This window comes from Squalius cephalus (assembly GCF_949319135.1).
Source record: "Squalius cephalus genome assembly, chromosome: 13".
In the NCBI taxonomy this organism is placed as follows: domain Eukaryota; kingdom Metazoa; phylum Chordata; class Actinopteri; order Cypriniformes; family Leuciscidae; genus Squalius; species Squalius cephalus.
Genome location: NC_137134.1, coordinates 23,429,111 through 23,442,445, shown reverse-complemented (window position 1 = coordinate 23,442,445; position 13,335 = coordinate 23,429,111). Strand labels below are relative to the sequence as shown.

General features: G+C 32.3%; 1 protein-coding gene across 2 annotated transcripts in view; it reads left to right on the top strand.

Annotated features, from left to right (window-relative positions):
• Nucleotides 1-12,183, top strand: part of mgat5 (alpha-1,6-mannosylglycoprotein 6-beta-N-acetylglucosaminyltransferase) — a 62,788-nt gene extending 50,605 nt beyond the window's left edge. For both annotated transcript variants that reach the window (XM_079889548.1, XM_079889549.1), the window contains 7 exons: nucleotides 493-626; nucleotides 2,913-3,062; nucleotides 6,725-6,871; nucleotides 6,952-7,068; nucleotides 8,545-8,619; nucleotides 8,785-8,942; nucleotides 10,136-12,183. In XM_079889548.1, coding sequence (XP_079745674.1) covers nucleotides 493-626; nucleotides 2,913-3,062; nucleotides 6,725-6,871; nucleotides 6,952-7,068; nucleotides 8,545-8,619; nucleotides 8,785-8,942; nucleotides 10,136-10,334 — 980 coding nt within the window. In that variant the 3' untranslated portion in view covers nucleotides 10,335-12,183. The remainder of the gene's footprint in view (nucleotides 1-492; nucleotides 627-2,912; nucleotides 3,063-6,724; nucleotides 6,872-6,951; nucleotides 7,069-8,544; nucleotides 8,620-8,784; nucleotides 8,943-10,135) is intronic.
• The last annotated feature ends 1,152 nt before the right edge of the window (nucleotides 12,184-13,335 follow it).

Below are 13,335 nucleotides of genomic sequence, written 5' to 3'. Positions count from 1 at the left end.
GTATATGACGCCGTGCCGTGAAGCAAGTCGCGATTCTCGCGAAATTTGTCCGGGCGCCACCTCTCAAACCTACTGGTTTTCTCATTGGCTGTAGGATCAGCAAAGGCCAATCAGCTTGTGCCATACGGTAATGATGTGATTGCTTGCAGATTGTCAAGGACCTCTCAGACTGCGCCCTCTAGAGGTTCATGACTGAACTAGATATTTAACATGCAAGGGATAAAGTACTTGTATTATCCTAAATGGGTTTATGAGTTTCTTTCTTCTGTTGAACACAAAAGAAGATATTTTGAAGAATGGTGGTAACCAAGACAGTTGATGCTAGCCATTCTTCAAAATATCTTCTTTTGTGTTCAACAGAAGAAAGAAACTCGTACAGGTTTGGAACAACTTGAGGTCAAGTAAATGATGACCGAATTTTTGGGTGAACTAACTCTTCAAGTTAATATTGATTGGGTTGATCTCTGATTGGTTGTTCTGTTTACCCCACAGCTCACACTCCAGATAACAGCTTCCTGGGCTTCGTGGTGGAACAGCACCTGAACGCCAGTGACGTCAAGCACATCGACGACATCAAGAGACAAAACCAGTCGCTGGTTTATGGCAAGGTGGACAACTTCTGGAAGGTGGGTTCTGGTCAAACAACAGTCACGTCCAGCGTTTTTTGGCTGTTTACATGTGAAACCATGTTGTGTTTATATGCTAGATTGGTTTGCCACATTTTCCGACTTTGCGCGCCAGAAAAAGTGTTTTCAATTCGACTCCGATGACTTCAGCGTTTCCCCACTGCAAGGTCACGGCCGGCTCCGTGTTAAGGCATCTGGATCCGAAACGGCCCACGTGATGAGAGAGACAGAGCGCACATGAAAAACAAATCCCTCCGTACGCGCACACAGTTCTGGACATCTAATCCCACACACTTCCTTCCAGAAAGGACCTTTTTATGAATTCTCAATCCATTTCTACTATGTCCTTCAAGATATTTTGCACCAATTTCACAGGAAGTGCCTTGATTTTTGTTCTCTTGGACACGTGGGATGGAAACGGTGCTTTATTCGCAAATGTTTCATGTGATTTTACAAATTGGCGCTTAAGTTACATCCGCAGCTTTGAATGGAAGCATATCTAATGACGAATTTGCATTTAAGCTCAGGGAAAGTTTTTGCATATTTGGCAGTGTGTAATGAAGAGAGTCATATTACTGATCACAAGTTTTTTTTCTTTCTCTCGTGGACATGAACCGAAAGTTTGCCAATACACAGACATTAGTTAATTGCAACAGTGCTCATTTACATATCTTAAAGGTACAGTCTCAAAAAAAAAAAATAAGAGAACGGATTCGCATTTAACCTCATGTGATATTACTGATGCCGTCCTTCACCCAGCGAGAGAAAGAGAGAAAGACTCCTGCTATTGCACAGCCTCTGAAGTACTGGTTTCCATGGAAACAAACTTGAGCATAGACCCTGAATCAGGGAATCTGGTGTGTGTGTGTCGTCTAGAGATCAGAGGATATGTGTATAGGCTTTTGAAATGCAAATAAAGTCCTGGCTGTGTCTTCACACACACACAAATACATTCATCGCATTATTAGCACAAGTTCACATGTAATGCATCTATTGTGCGTATATTTTCTATCTCGAACACAGATGTTCTTTAAGTATGCGACGCCTTACATTTGAGATGAAAACTCAAGTGCGCTGCATGAATTAAACATCCGAACAATGCACATTTTTACGCTTTGTAGTTCCCGATCTCTTTGTGTCAGTGTTTGCATGCTGCGTTGGCATTCCCTACTCAAGCTCCTATAGTCTTATCATCGCGCGTGTGTTAGTCGATGAAACAAGGAACTAATTGATGATTAAACAAGGAGATCATTGATATTCTGTTTGGTAGTGTGTGTTCTGATAACTCAGACGTGAACCCAGCTAAACATTGTGAGACTAAAAAATATAAAAAATACAGATTATTCATGTTATTGATTTTTTTAAATTTTTTTTTTAAATATTACATTTGTAATTAATTAAATCTTATTAGTAGTTATATATATATATATATATATATATATATATATATATATATATATATATATATATATTAATTTATTTTTTATTTATTTTATGATTAATATTTGAGTAATATTTTGTTAGTTGTGTTTTCATTCTCATTTGGTTCCTGTGACCTTGTGACCACACACACACACACACACACACACACACCCACCCACCCACCCACACACCCACACACCCACCCACACACCCACACACCCACCCATCGGCTGTGTTTCTGTTTCCACCCTCTGACAGGAAGTGGGCTTCTTTGTATTCTTTGAGCGTTAGTAAAGAAAAAGCTTCATTTTCTCCTCTTCATCTCATGGTTTTCCCCCTAGAGTCCTGTTTGACTGTTCCTGTCTGCTTTTGCACTCCTGCTCAACTGAAAAAAAGTTCACACTGAGCTAAAAAAAAAGAAAAATCGGTGTGTGTGTGTTTTTTTTAAGCTTCCTGGGGTCTTTTTTGATTGCTTCAGTCAGTCAAATCAGAGTATCTGGTGACAGAATAAATTGGTAAATGACATCCCTGCAGAAATCTTTTATTTCATGGCTTCAAAAAAGATTGAACCATATATAGATATAAAAAAACGTATATAGATATGTTGTGTATGTGTGTATATATGTATATATCTATATATATAAAATAGTTTAGTGTGGGCGTGGCTAAACATTTTTGGACTATATATATATATATATATATATATATATATATATATATATATATATATATAGTCCAAAAAATGTTTAGCCACGCCCACACGATCTTGCTTACATCATTCAGAGTGTGATTTTAATCACAAGACCATTTTAATTCCATTTGATCTACCAGTGTCTATTATTTTTGTCTTTATTTGTGTTTTAGGATAAAAAGAAATACCTGGACATCATTCATTCGTACATGGAAGTGCACGGCACGGTCCACGGCACTAGTACGGTCCACCTGCCGGCTTACGTGAAGAACCACGGCATCCTCAGCGGACGCGACCTCCAATTCCTCCTGCGCGAGACCAAGGTTTGAACGAACAAACTAGAAAGTATATGGCATCTACAATCGTTTATTCTGACCTTGAGTTTTAAGCTCAGTTTGTGTAACTCAAGTAGCATATTTTTATGTTCAAACCCAACTCAGCTATGCTTGAAACTGAAGTATGTACTGTAGGCTTCAGTGCGCTTGCACAGGCGTTCATCACTGCGTGGCCAGTGCCACACTTAGAGATCAACCACAAGAGAGGACGTGCTCACACTGCTGTTTCTCTGAAGTGTCTCTCGGCTTATTTTCCTCCGGCCTCAGCCCTTTTCCTCGCTTTGATCTCCACTTTTAACTTTCCTGTTGTTTCAGCTTCATGTTAAAGTGCCAAAGAGAGCGAGGCTGCTTCATTTACATCCAGTGAACAGAGAGAGGGAACTCGTCAGTGGTGCGACTAATTTACATATAAACAAAATAACCCGGGAGTTCCTCAGACATGCAAATAATCGCTGGAATCTGCTTTACCACACACGATAAAGAAGACTCGTTTCTGTCTCGATCTTTCTCTGGCTCGGTTTCAGCCATATTAGACTTTCAGCATGTTTTTTTTAATGACTCTCTGCTGCCTCCTGTTGGTAAACTATAGAAGTTCAACAACAGAAAACTTCAATACCTTTTTTATACATAATAATAATAATAATAATAATAATTATAATAATCATTTATTAATTTTATATAATCAAAATTATAAATAACAATGATATATATTGTTAATATTATATCATAATTGTTATTTTGATTCTATAACAGTTTAATAAAATATGTAATGAGTATTTTGTGATACATATAATAGTAATGATATATCCATAATTAGTGTTTTAATATTATTAATTATTATATTTAACATTAAATATACGTTAAAAAATATTATGTTACTTTTTATTATTATTGTTACTTGTATTATTATTATCAATATTTTTTATTAAATAGCTATTTAATAATAAAATACAAGTTATTCATTTATAATACATATAAATAATTATAAAATATTATTTTTTATGTTTTGTATTTTGTAATTATAAAAAATATAAGTTTTGTTGATATTAATAGTAATATTAAACTTCATATTTTATATATGTATTGCTTTTTATTAATGTTATTTTCTTGTTGTTATTATTATTTATAATTTTAATAGTAAAATCATATATTATTATTTTACATTACATTAGTATATATTTAATTTTCTTTTTTCAAATAGATAATTATGAATACTAAAGACTAACTGTATTTCTCATAATTAGTATTTTTATTTGTAGAATTAGTGTTTTATTTATAATATTAAACTTCATATTTTATATATTTAGTTTTTATTAATGATGTTGTTATTTATTATTATTATTATTATTATTGATTAGATAACAATTAAATATCACTTTAATAAAAAAGTAGTTAATAATGTTCCAATGCATATAATTTTTATAAATATTTACAAAAATATTATTTATATATATATATATATATATATATATATATATATATATATATATATATAATATTTTTGTAAATATTTATTGTTATATTTATTATAATAATAATAATAATAATAATAAAAAAAAAATATATATATATATATATATATATATATATATATATATATATATATATATATATATATTACTTTGTTATTCTTAGTAATATTGATGATCACAGCAAATTAATAATATATATAATTTTATATTACAAATAAATAATTACAATGTTGTATTAAATAATTAAAATAATATTTGATATAATTTGTGTTTTATTCATATTGAAAGTACAATATTATTATTTTATATATTTAATGCTATTTTTGTTTAATTTTAGAAGTAAAACAAAATATTTCCAGTCCTTTAAAGCTGTTTTATGAAGTAAATGAGGTTAAACTAACATTCATAAACGAAATGCTTGCATGAATGGTGCATCAGGGGTTAATTTGATCGGTCAACACGAGTGTGTGAAGCAGCACAGATCCGCCATTGTGTGTCCGGTGAAGTGCCACACTTCCACACACACATTATTGTGTAAGTCTGGATGGGCCGCGCCGCCTCTGCTCGCCGCATGGGAACATTTGCTTAAGTCATCTAGCTGGACACAGCACTATTACACAGGGATTGTGTATCAAAGAGAAGGCAAGATTCCTGTTCTCACTGTTGGCTTTATCACAGCTGGCGTTTTCAGGTTATAATGCGTTTTAAAGCGACTGTTCAAATGAGAGTTTATTGCTGGGAGATTTGCTTTGCCCTCGTCGGCTCTGGGAATCAGCTGTCAAGTTTCCATCACCGGATGGTTCGTCTGATGTTTCCCTCGTCGAGCTTGTTTAAAGTGTCTCAGAAGTCCCAGAATTCCCTCTGTCCAAAAACAGCCCTGCTCATGCTGAGATGAGAAAACCAAGCAGCTTTCATTCGGTCAGGCTCGAATTTCACCGCAAATACCACATAAACACATTTTCATCTTCAAGAGTGAGTAAATGTGTTTGTTAGTGGTGTTTTCTAATCTAGCATCAATATTATTATCGCTCATATTTACGCTTATGGATTCAAACAAGTCGATGTTAAATTTAGGTATCAAAAGAATGTTCACACGAACATGAATGTTAAATCGTTTGAACAGAAAAAGGATGTATATGCGTAAGTTTTACGTTTTACATAATGAATACATTCTATATTAATAATATAATAATAGTTTAATATAGGACTGCGTTTACATATTCAACATCATGTTTCAGTCCTCAGAAGTGGAAGTGAATTCTTTGTTGAATATAAATACAATATCAATATATTTAGATATTTTTTTATATTATAATTAATGGTATATTAATATATTAATAATTATACTATATCAGTATATTTATATATAATATAATGAAAGGTATATTAATCTATTAATAATTATACTATATCAGTATATTTATATATAATACAATATCAATATATTTATATATATATTTTACATTATAAATAATTGTATATTAATCTAATAATAATAATACTATATCAGTATATTTATATATAATGCAATATCAATATATTAAAGTATTTTTACGTTATTAATTAAATTGTATATTAATATGATAATAATAATAATAATAATAATAGTAATTTAATATAAGCTTGGACTTATTATTATTATTATTAATTTTCATTATATGACAATTTAATAACTAATTAATAGTAATTGGTAATTTTATTTTTATTTTTATTGATAGTAATTAGTAATTTTAACTATAACATATATGTGTGTGTATGTATATATATGTGTATATATATGTGTGTGTGTGTGTATATATATATATATATATATATATATATATATATATACTGTATATATATTATTGGTAATGATTTTCTTAATTTTATATTAATAATATGATAATTTAATATAGGTTTGAGATACATTTGTGTGTTAAACATCTCATTAATTACATTTTTCAGTCCTAAGAAGTGAATTTTTTGTTACATAATAAAAATACAATATCAATATATTTATATATTTTTTACTTTATGAATATTATTTTTTATTGTATTAATTGTATATTGACATTAAACAACACATGAATTGCACGTTTCAGTCTTCAGAAGTCAAAGTGAATTCTTTGTTACTTTATGTAATATTTATTATGTAATATAACAATGTTTTAAATGACTAGACTTCTGTTTCTTCTCCAGCTTTTTGTCGGGCTTTCTTTTCCGTACGAAGGCCCCGCCCCTCTGGAGGCCATAGCCAATGGCTGCGCTTTCCTGAACCCAAGGTTCGACCCGTCTAAAAGCAGCAAAAACACCGATTTCTTCAAGGGCAAACCCACGCTCAGAGAGGTACTTCATTCTTCTTCATTTCTCATTTTTGCTGTTCGCCATCGGTCGTGTTTGACGTCCGTTTGACCTTTGACCCCCAGCTGACCTCCCAGCACCCCTATGCTGAGGTGTACATCGGACGGCCGCACGTCTGGACCGTCAACATAGATGATCCTGCAGAGGTGGAGAACGCCATTAAAGCGATCCTCAGTCAGAAGGTACATCCACACATGCACTTTCGGATATTCTTTATGTCTAAAAATGTACAAACGGTCCCAGATAAGAGCTTATTCTTACCGAAATTTAAATTTCGGCTTGAGCTAAATTTACATATTAAACATCACATAAAATACATGTTTTAGTCCTTACAAGTGAACTTGAATATAATATAATATAATATAATATAATATAATATAATATAATATAATATAAAAAATTGTCGATTACTATTACATTATGAATAATAAATTAAGCATTAATATTGAAATAATAATATAATATAGGCTTAACATGCTTCAGTCCTCAAGAAGTGAATGTGAATATAATAAAATTTGTATTATAAATTTAAGGAATACAAGCATAATATCAATATATTAATACTTTGTGAATTGTGAATAATAAATTATGTGTTAATATAATAATAATTGAATATATTTCTGTAATATAAATAATGCATTATAATAATAGTAATAATAACAATATAGAGAAATAAAAAAATATAAATATATAATATCAATATATTAATTTTGTTTCAGTCCTCAGAAGTGAACGTGAATAATATAATATAAAAGCATATTGTTTATTAAAAATATAAGGAATATGTATATCAATATTTTAATATTTTGTTTTAGATTACAAATAATAAATTATTTTGATATTATTGTATTATTGTTTAATAGTGTTTTACATATGTTAATATAAATAATTTATATAATATATTGTAATATCTAAAAAAATTGTTTATTATAAATATAAGGAATATAAATATAATGTCAATATATTACTTTTGTTTTGCATTGAATAACAAGATATGTATTAATATTGAAATGTTTCAGTACTAGAAATGAACGGGAATATAATATAATATAATATAATATAATAAATGAAAATAATAATGTTTATTATATTCCTTATAAGTATATCAATATTTTAATATTTTGTTTTACAGTACGAATAATAAATTATTTTTAATATAATTATAATAATATAATCTTTTACATATTATCTTATATAATATAATGCATTATAATAGGAATATTTTTTTTTACATTAATAATAAATTCTATATTAATATATTGTATTAATCATTTAAAAAAAAAATCACGTAAAGCTAATTATGATAATTTCAGACTACACCCTATTTCTAAATACTTTGAATTTGTTGAATAAAAAATATTATTTACTTCATCCATGAGCCATTTCCACATCAATTGAGTTTTCCAGCAAATTTGTCCCTTAACTATGGCCAGGTTACAAATGTATACACACTACACAGACTTAGCTATAGTCTATAGTATATAGTACATAGTTTTATTTAGCTACCTAAATTAGGACATATCGTAGTATTTTTTTAAGCACATTTCACTTTATTTGTTAATCATTTCTACTGTTCATGAGATCAGAAATGTCAGTTATGTCATATTTAGCTCACTTCTGTATAATGCCAACACATTACATCTGCTGTTTTTCTTCAGATCGAGCCGTATCTGCCGTACGAGTTCACCTGTGAGGGGATGTTACAGCGCGTCAACGCTTTCATCGAGAACCAGGTATCTTTGACTGAATCTTAGTGGAAATATAAGGTGTGTGTGTGTGTGTTCGCGTGAGAGTGTGATCTGCTCCACTTCATCTGAAAACACACAGGATTACATTAGACTTGACATGCCTGTGACTGTGGTGTAAAGAACGCACGCTCGATCGGTGTCTGTGTGCAGGACTTCTGTCACGGTCAGGTGATGTGGCCTCCTCTGAGCACCTTGCAGGTGAAGCTGGCTCCGGCAGGGAAATCCTGCAAACAGATGTGTCAGGAAGAGCAGCTGATCTGTGAGCCCTCCTTCTTCCAGCATCTCAATAAAGACAAGGATCTGGCCAGGTACACACACACACACACACACACCGTAGTTCTCCATCCAGACAGCAGAGGGCAGTGTTGCATTTCACAGGGCTTTTATCGACTGTCTGCTTTACGATTACAATTCAGAGTCCGTTTATTTGCTCCCGCTGAGGTTTGTGGGATTTGCTAAGAATTTGCATCAGATTTTGACTCTTTTTCTAAACAACTTGGGTGTCATTATAAAAACCTCATATTTCTTTTGAATATTCATTTAATTCCTGGAAAGGAATTTTATATTATTTAATCCTGTGCATATTACTATATTTTTCTTATTTTTTAAATTAATGTGCATGATTATAATTGTTTTAATGCACAGAATTTATTTTAATTTTATTATTTTATAATGGAAATTTATTTAAATATATATTTCATAAGAATGTAGATATTTATATTTACGCGCACACACATATGTGTGTATATATATATATATATATATAATATATGTAGTAGTATTATTATTATTATTATTATTATTATTATTATTATTTATTTATTTTATTTTGTTAATATATGTTTTATAATACATTCAAATATTTATTATATTTTAATATTTAAATATAAATATTATTTATTGGATAGTTATTTTAATTTAGTTTGCTTTAATTTATCATGAATGTGATTTACATATTTTAAATATTTTTATTAAATCATCAATATTTATAATGTTAACATTTTAAATATATTTATATTTAATTATAAATATTATGTATTAGATGCAAATTTTATTTTCCATATATATAATTATATATATAATTATTATTATTAGATGCATATTTACTTTGTTTTCCTTAATTTTCCATGAATATTTTTTATATTTTAAATATGTATTTTAATGTTCTTAATATACATATTTATTTTATATTTAAATTATGAATATTTTCATGTTTAATTATAAATATGATATACATATTTTTATTCTATTTTTATTTATTTCGCATTAATAAAAAAATAATATCATGGTTCTGTAAGACCTTCAAATAGCACTATGTTATTACTATGGCACATAAAAACATGGTATTGCCGCATACAATGTCCAAATAAAACATGGAGTAATCTTACTGCACGTCTAAAACACCACGCCGTTACCATGGCGTCTGTCTAAAAACCATGGTACTGTACTTATTGGCGTTTCACATCTTCAAACGTTCTCTCTCTCCATTTCTTGCTGGCAGGTATGGTGTGGAGTGTAAGACGGTGGAGTCCGCCAGTGACATCGTAGTCCCCGCCTACAGTGAATCAGCGCGGCATTGCGTGTTCCAGTCCGACTTGCTGCTGTTCAGCTGCGCCGGGGCTCATCAGTCCCTCACGCGCATCTGTCCCTGCAGAGACTACATGAAAGGCCAGGTGGCGCTGTGCAAGGACTGCTTATAACACACACACTTCGGCAACCCCGTACGACCAACCAGGCGGTGTTCGAAACCCGCCGTACTGGACAGGACCGGACTGTTACATAGTGCAATGCGGACAGTGCCAGTGTTTTAATGTGCGGTGATGCGAATAAAGAAATCGGAGTAATTCAACTCTTTGTTTCATTCCTATACACGAGCGAACGGAGACGTCTGGAAGTGAAACGCTGGAGTGCGGCAGCTCTCGGCTAAGAAAAGCGATCTTGCCGAAATGACGGATGGAGAGAGGAGAAACCCTTTTTTTGTTTGTTTAGCTGGATTTATTTTTTGCGCGAACTTGAACAAGTTTCTGCCTGACATACTTGAAGCGGAGTGCAGGGAATCAGAACTCTACACTGCCACCTGCAGGCATGGAGGAAACACTGTAGTGACACTTAATACTCCGGTTTATCGTTCTGCTGTTTTTCTTTTACGTTCTGTTTTTCTTCTCTCTCTGAAAAACTGACTTTCATCATTGGACCAAGTTTCCTAGTCTGACAACTGACTCTTTGACCGAACTTCACTCTTTTGAAGACTGACACTTGCAGTGTGTGTGCGCGTGTGTTTGTGTGTTGCGAGTACGGTTGTTGTTTTAAAGTCATGGGGAAGCGGACTTCGTGAAGAAACTCCCCCAGTTTAACACTGTAACGGACACTCCACTTACTGGCTCTGTGAAATGACGTGTTCACATGTAAATAACAGGCGCTGAGACGTACCGCTATATTCTGCATGGTAGTTTATTTCCTGTGATGCAAACGGCAACTTGTAACAGCACATGCTAACACTGGGAGTTTCCCGTGTTGGTCACTATCCACGGTAAATATCGCAGTACTGCACCAGAGAACTGCCAGGTAAGATATTTTAGTGACACACACACATCGCAAACCAGCCAGTATAAATTACAACACAAACCTATTGACCGAACTAACTGTTAAAGGCACACTATGTAAGATTTTTGGATCAAAATATCCAAAAACCACTAGAACAATGTTATATATTTTGTTGATTTGTGTACTTAAGTTATCCCAAATGTTTCCAAGAATGTTTAAATCCAGAGAAATAAGCAGTTTTAACCAGGACAAGAACCGTGTCCGTGCGTCGCCTATCAATGACATCATACCCGCGTTACCCTCGACTTCCGCTTTTATTTTGTAGAAACCATAGAAACACCAAAGATGCTTTAATATATTATGTGTTTTATTAGACAGGTGAGCAACTGTTTGGATACATTCATCGACAGAAAACTAATCATTGTTATACAGCTCAACACCGTTAGTCTTATCTCGTTTTCTTGATTTACCGCGATTACCATGTTTACCATGCCTAATATCGACCTAGCTCACTGCATAATAAAAGCTCCACTGCTCTCGAGCCGTGTGTCGCGCTCGTCTCTCATTAGCAGTCGCTCCAGCGGCCTCGTAACGTTAATAAATCCATGAAGATGATTCCGCCAAATCGAGGTGTCATCAAGCCACGCCTTTGTTTTGAATAAACGACCTCTAGTGGCGAAAACTTACATAGTGTGCCTTTAAGGAAGCTAGTTGAGTTTGACTAAATTGGGTCACTTTTTGCTATGGAGTTGCATGCCAAAAAGTGGCTCAGTTTACCCCAAATATATGTGGATAAAGTAAACACCCAGATATTTCTATAAAATTTTATCTTAATTTGTATAAAGAAAAATATATCTGTATAAAAGCAAAGTGTACATTACTTGGATAGAATAAGTTTCTCTTCTTTTTTTTTTCTTTTTTTTTACTTGTGTTAAAAACAGATTGGCCGCCTAGGTTTTTATTTGTTTTTTAATTTTATTTTAAAATGTCTATATTCTTGAATTTGCCTGGAAAAAAAAAACACATCAAAATTATTACTTATTTGTGTTTTGGAATGAAAATGCACTATAGCGAAGATTTGACACCAGATATTACAACACACTGTAAAACTGTTTTAAAGTTTGTTTTTTAATTTATTTTGTATACAGATCTTTATCTCTGCCTGTTGATTTTTATGTGACTATTTATAGAAGAGAAAATTCTTTATAGAGGGAAATATTATTTATCAGACTAATTTAAATGTAAGCGCATATGCTTGTCCAGAGTCTGTCGCAAAAGAGCTAAATTATCTTTTTCTGTTCATTTAGATTTGTTTTAAAAACTATAAAACGTAAAGCTGTTAAATTGTACTTAAAGGAGAACTCCGGTCAATTTTAACATTGAGCTCATTTTTTTGTACATTTGGAGTGCTGTCAATACAGAGAACTACGACAAAAAACGGTGTTGCCTACACCGAGTTATTCTATTTTTAAAATTTGCACCCTGTTGACTTCAATAGGGCAAGTAGTAAGCCTGCTTTTTAGCCTTTTAACATCCTTTAAGTGTCATTACAAGTGCACAGAAAATGTGAGTGATTCCTTCCGAGTGAACACGGGTGGATCTGACTGCAGTAGATGTTAGAGATATTAATAAAAACGAAGTTAATTCAGCCAGCGCTCATACCTTTGTTTACATCCTGTTTTCGGTGGAACGCCATAGTAATCGATTGTCGAGTTCACGCGCGTGATCATTGGTAACTAAACCTATGCGCGTGAACTCGACAATCGATTACTATGGCCTTCCACCGAAAACAGAATGTAAACAAAGGTATGAGCGCTGGCTGAATTAACTTCGTTTTTATTAATATCTCTAACATCTACTGCAGTCAGATCCACCCGTGTTCACTCGGAAGGAATCACTCACATTTTCTGTGCACTTGTAATGACACTTAAAGGATGTTAAGAGGCTAAAAAGCAGGCTTACTACTTGCCCTATTGAAGTCAACAGGGTGCAAATTTTAAAAATAGAATAACTCGGTGTAGGCAACACCGATTTTTGTCGTTGTTCTCTGTATTGACAGCACTCCAAATGTACAAAAAAATGAGCTCAATGTTAAAATTGACCGGAGTTCTCCTTTAACGTTATATAAAAATAGTACAGCAAAGCATATCATAACTC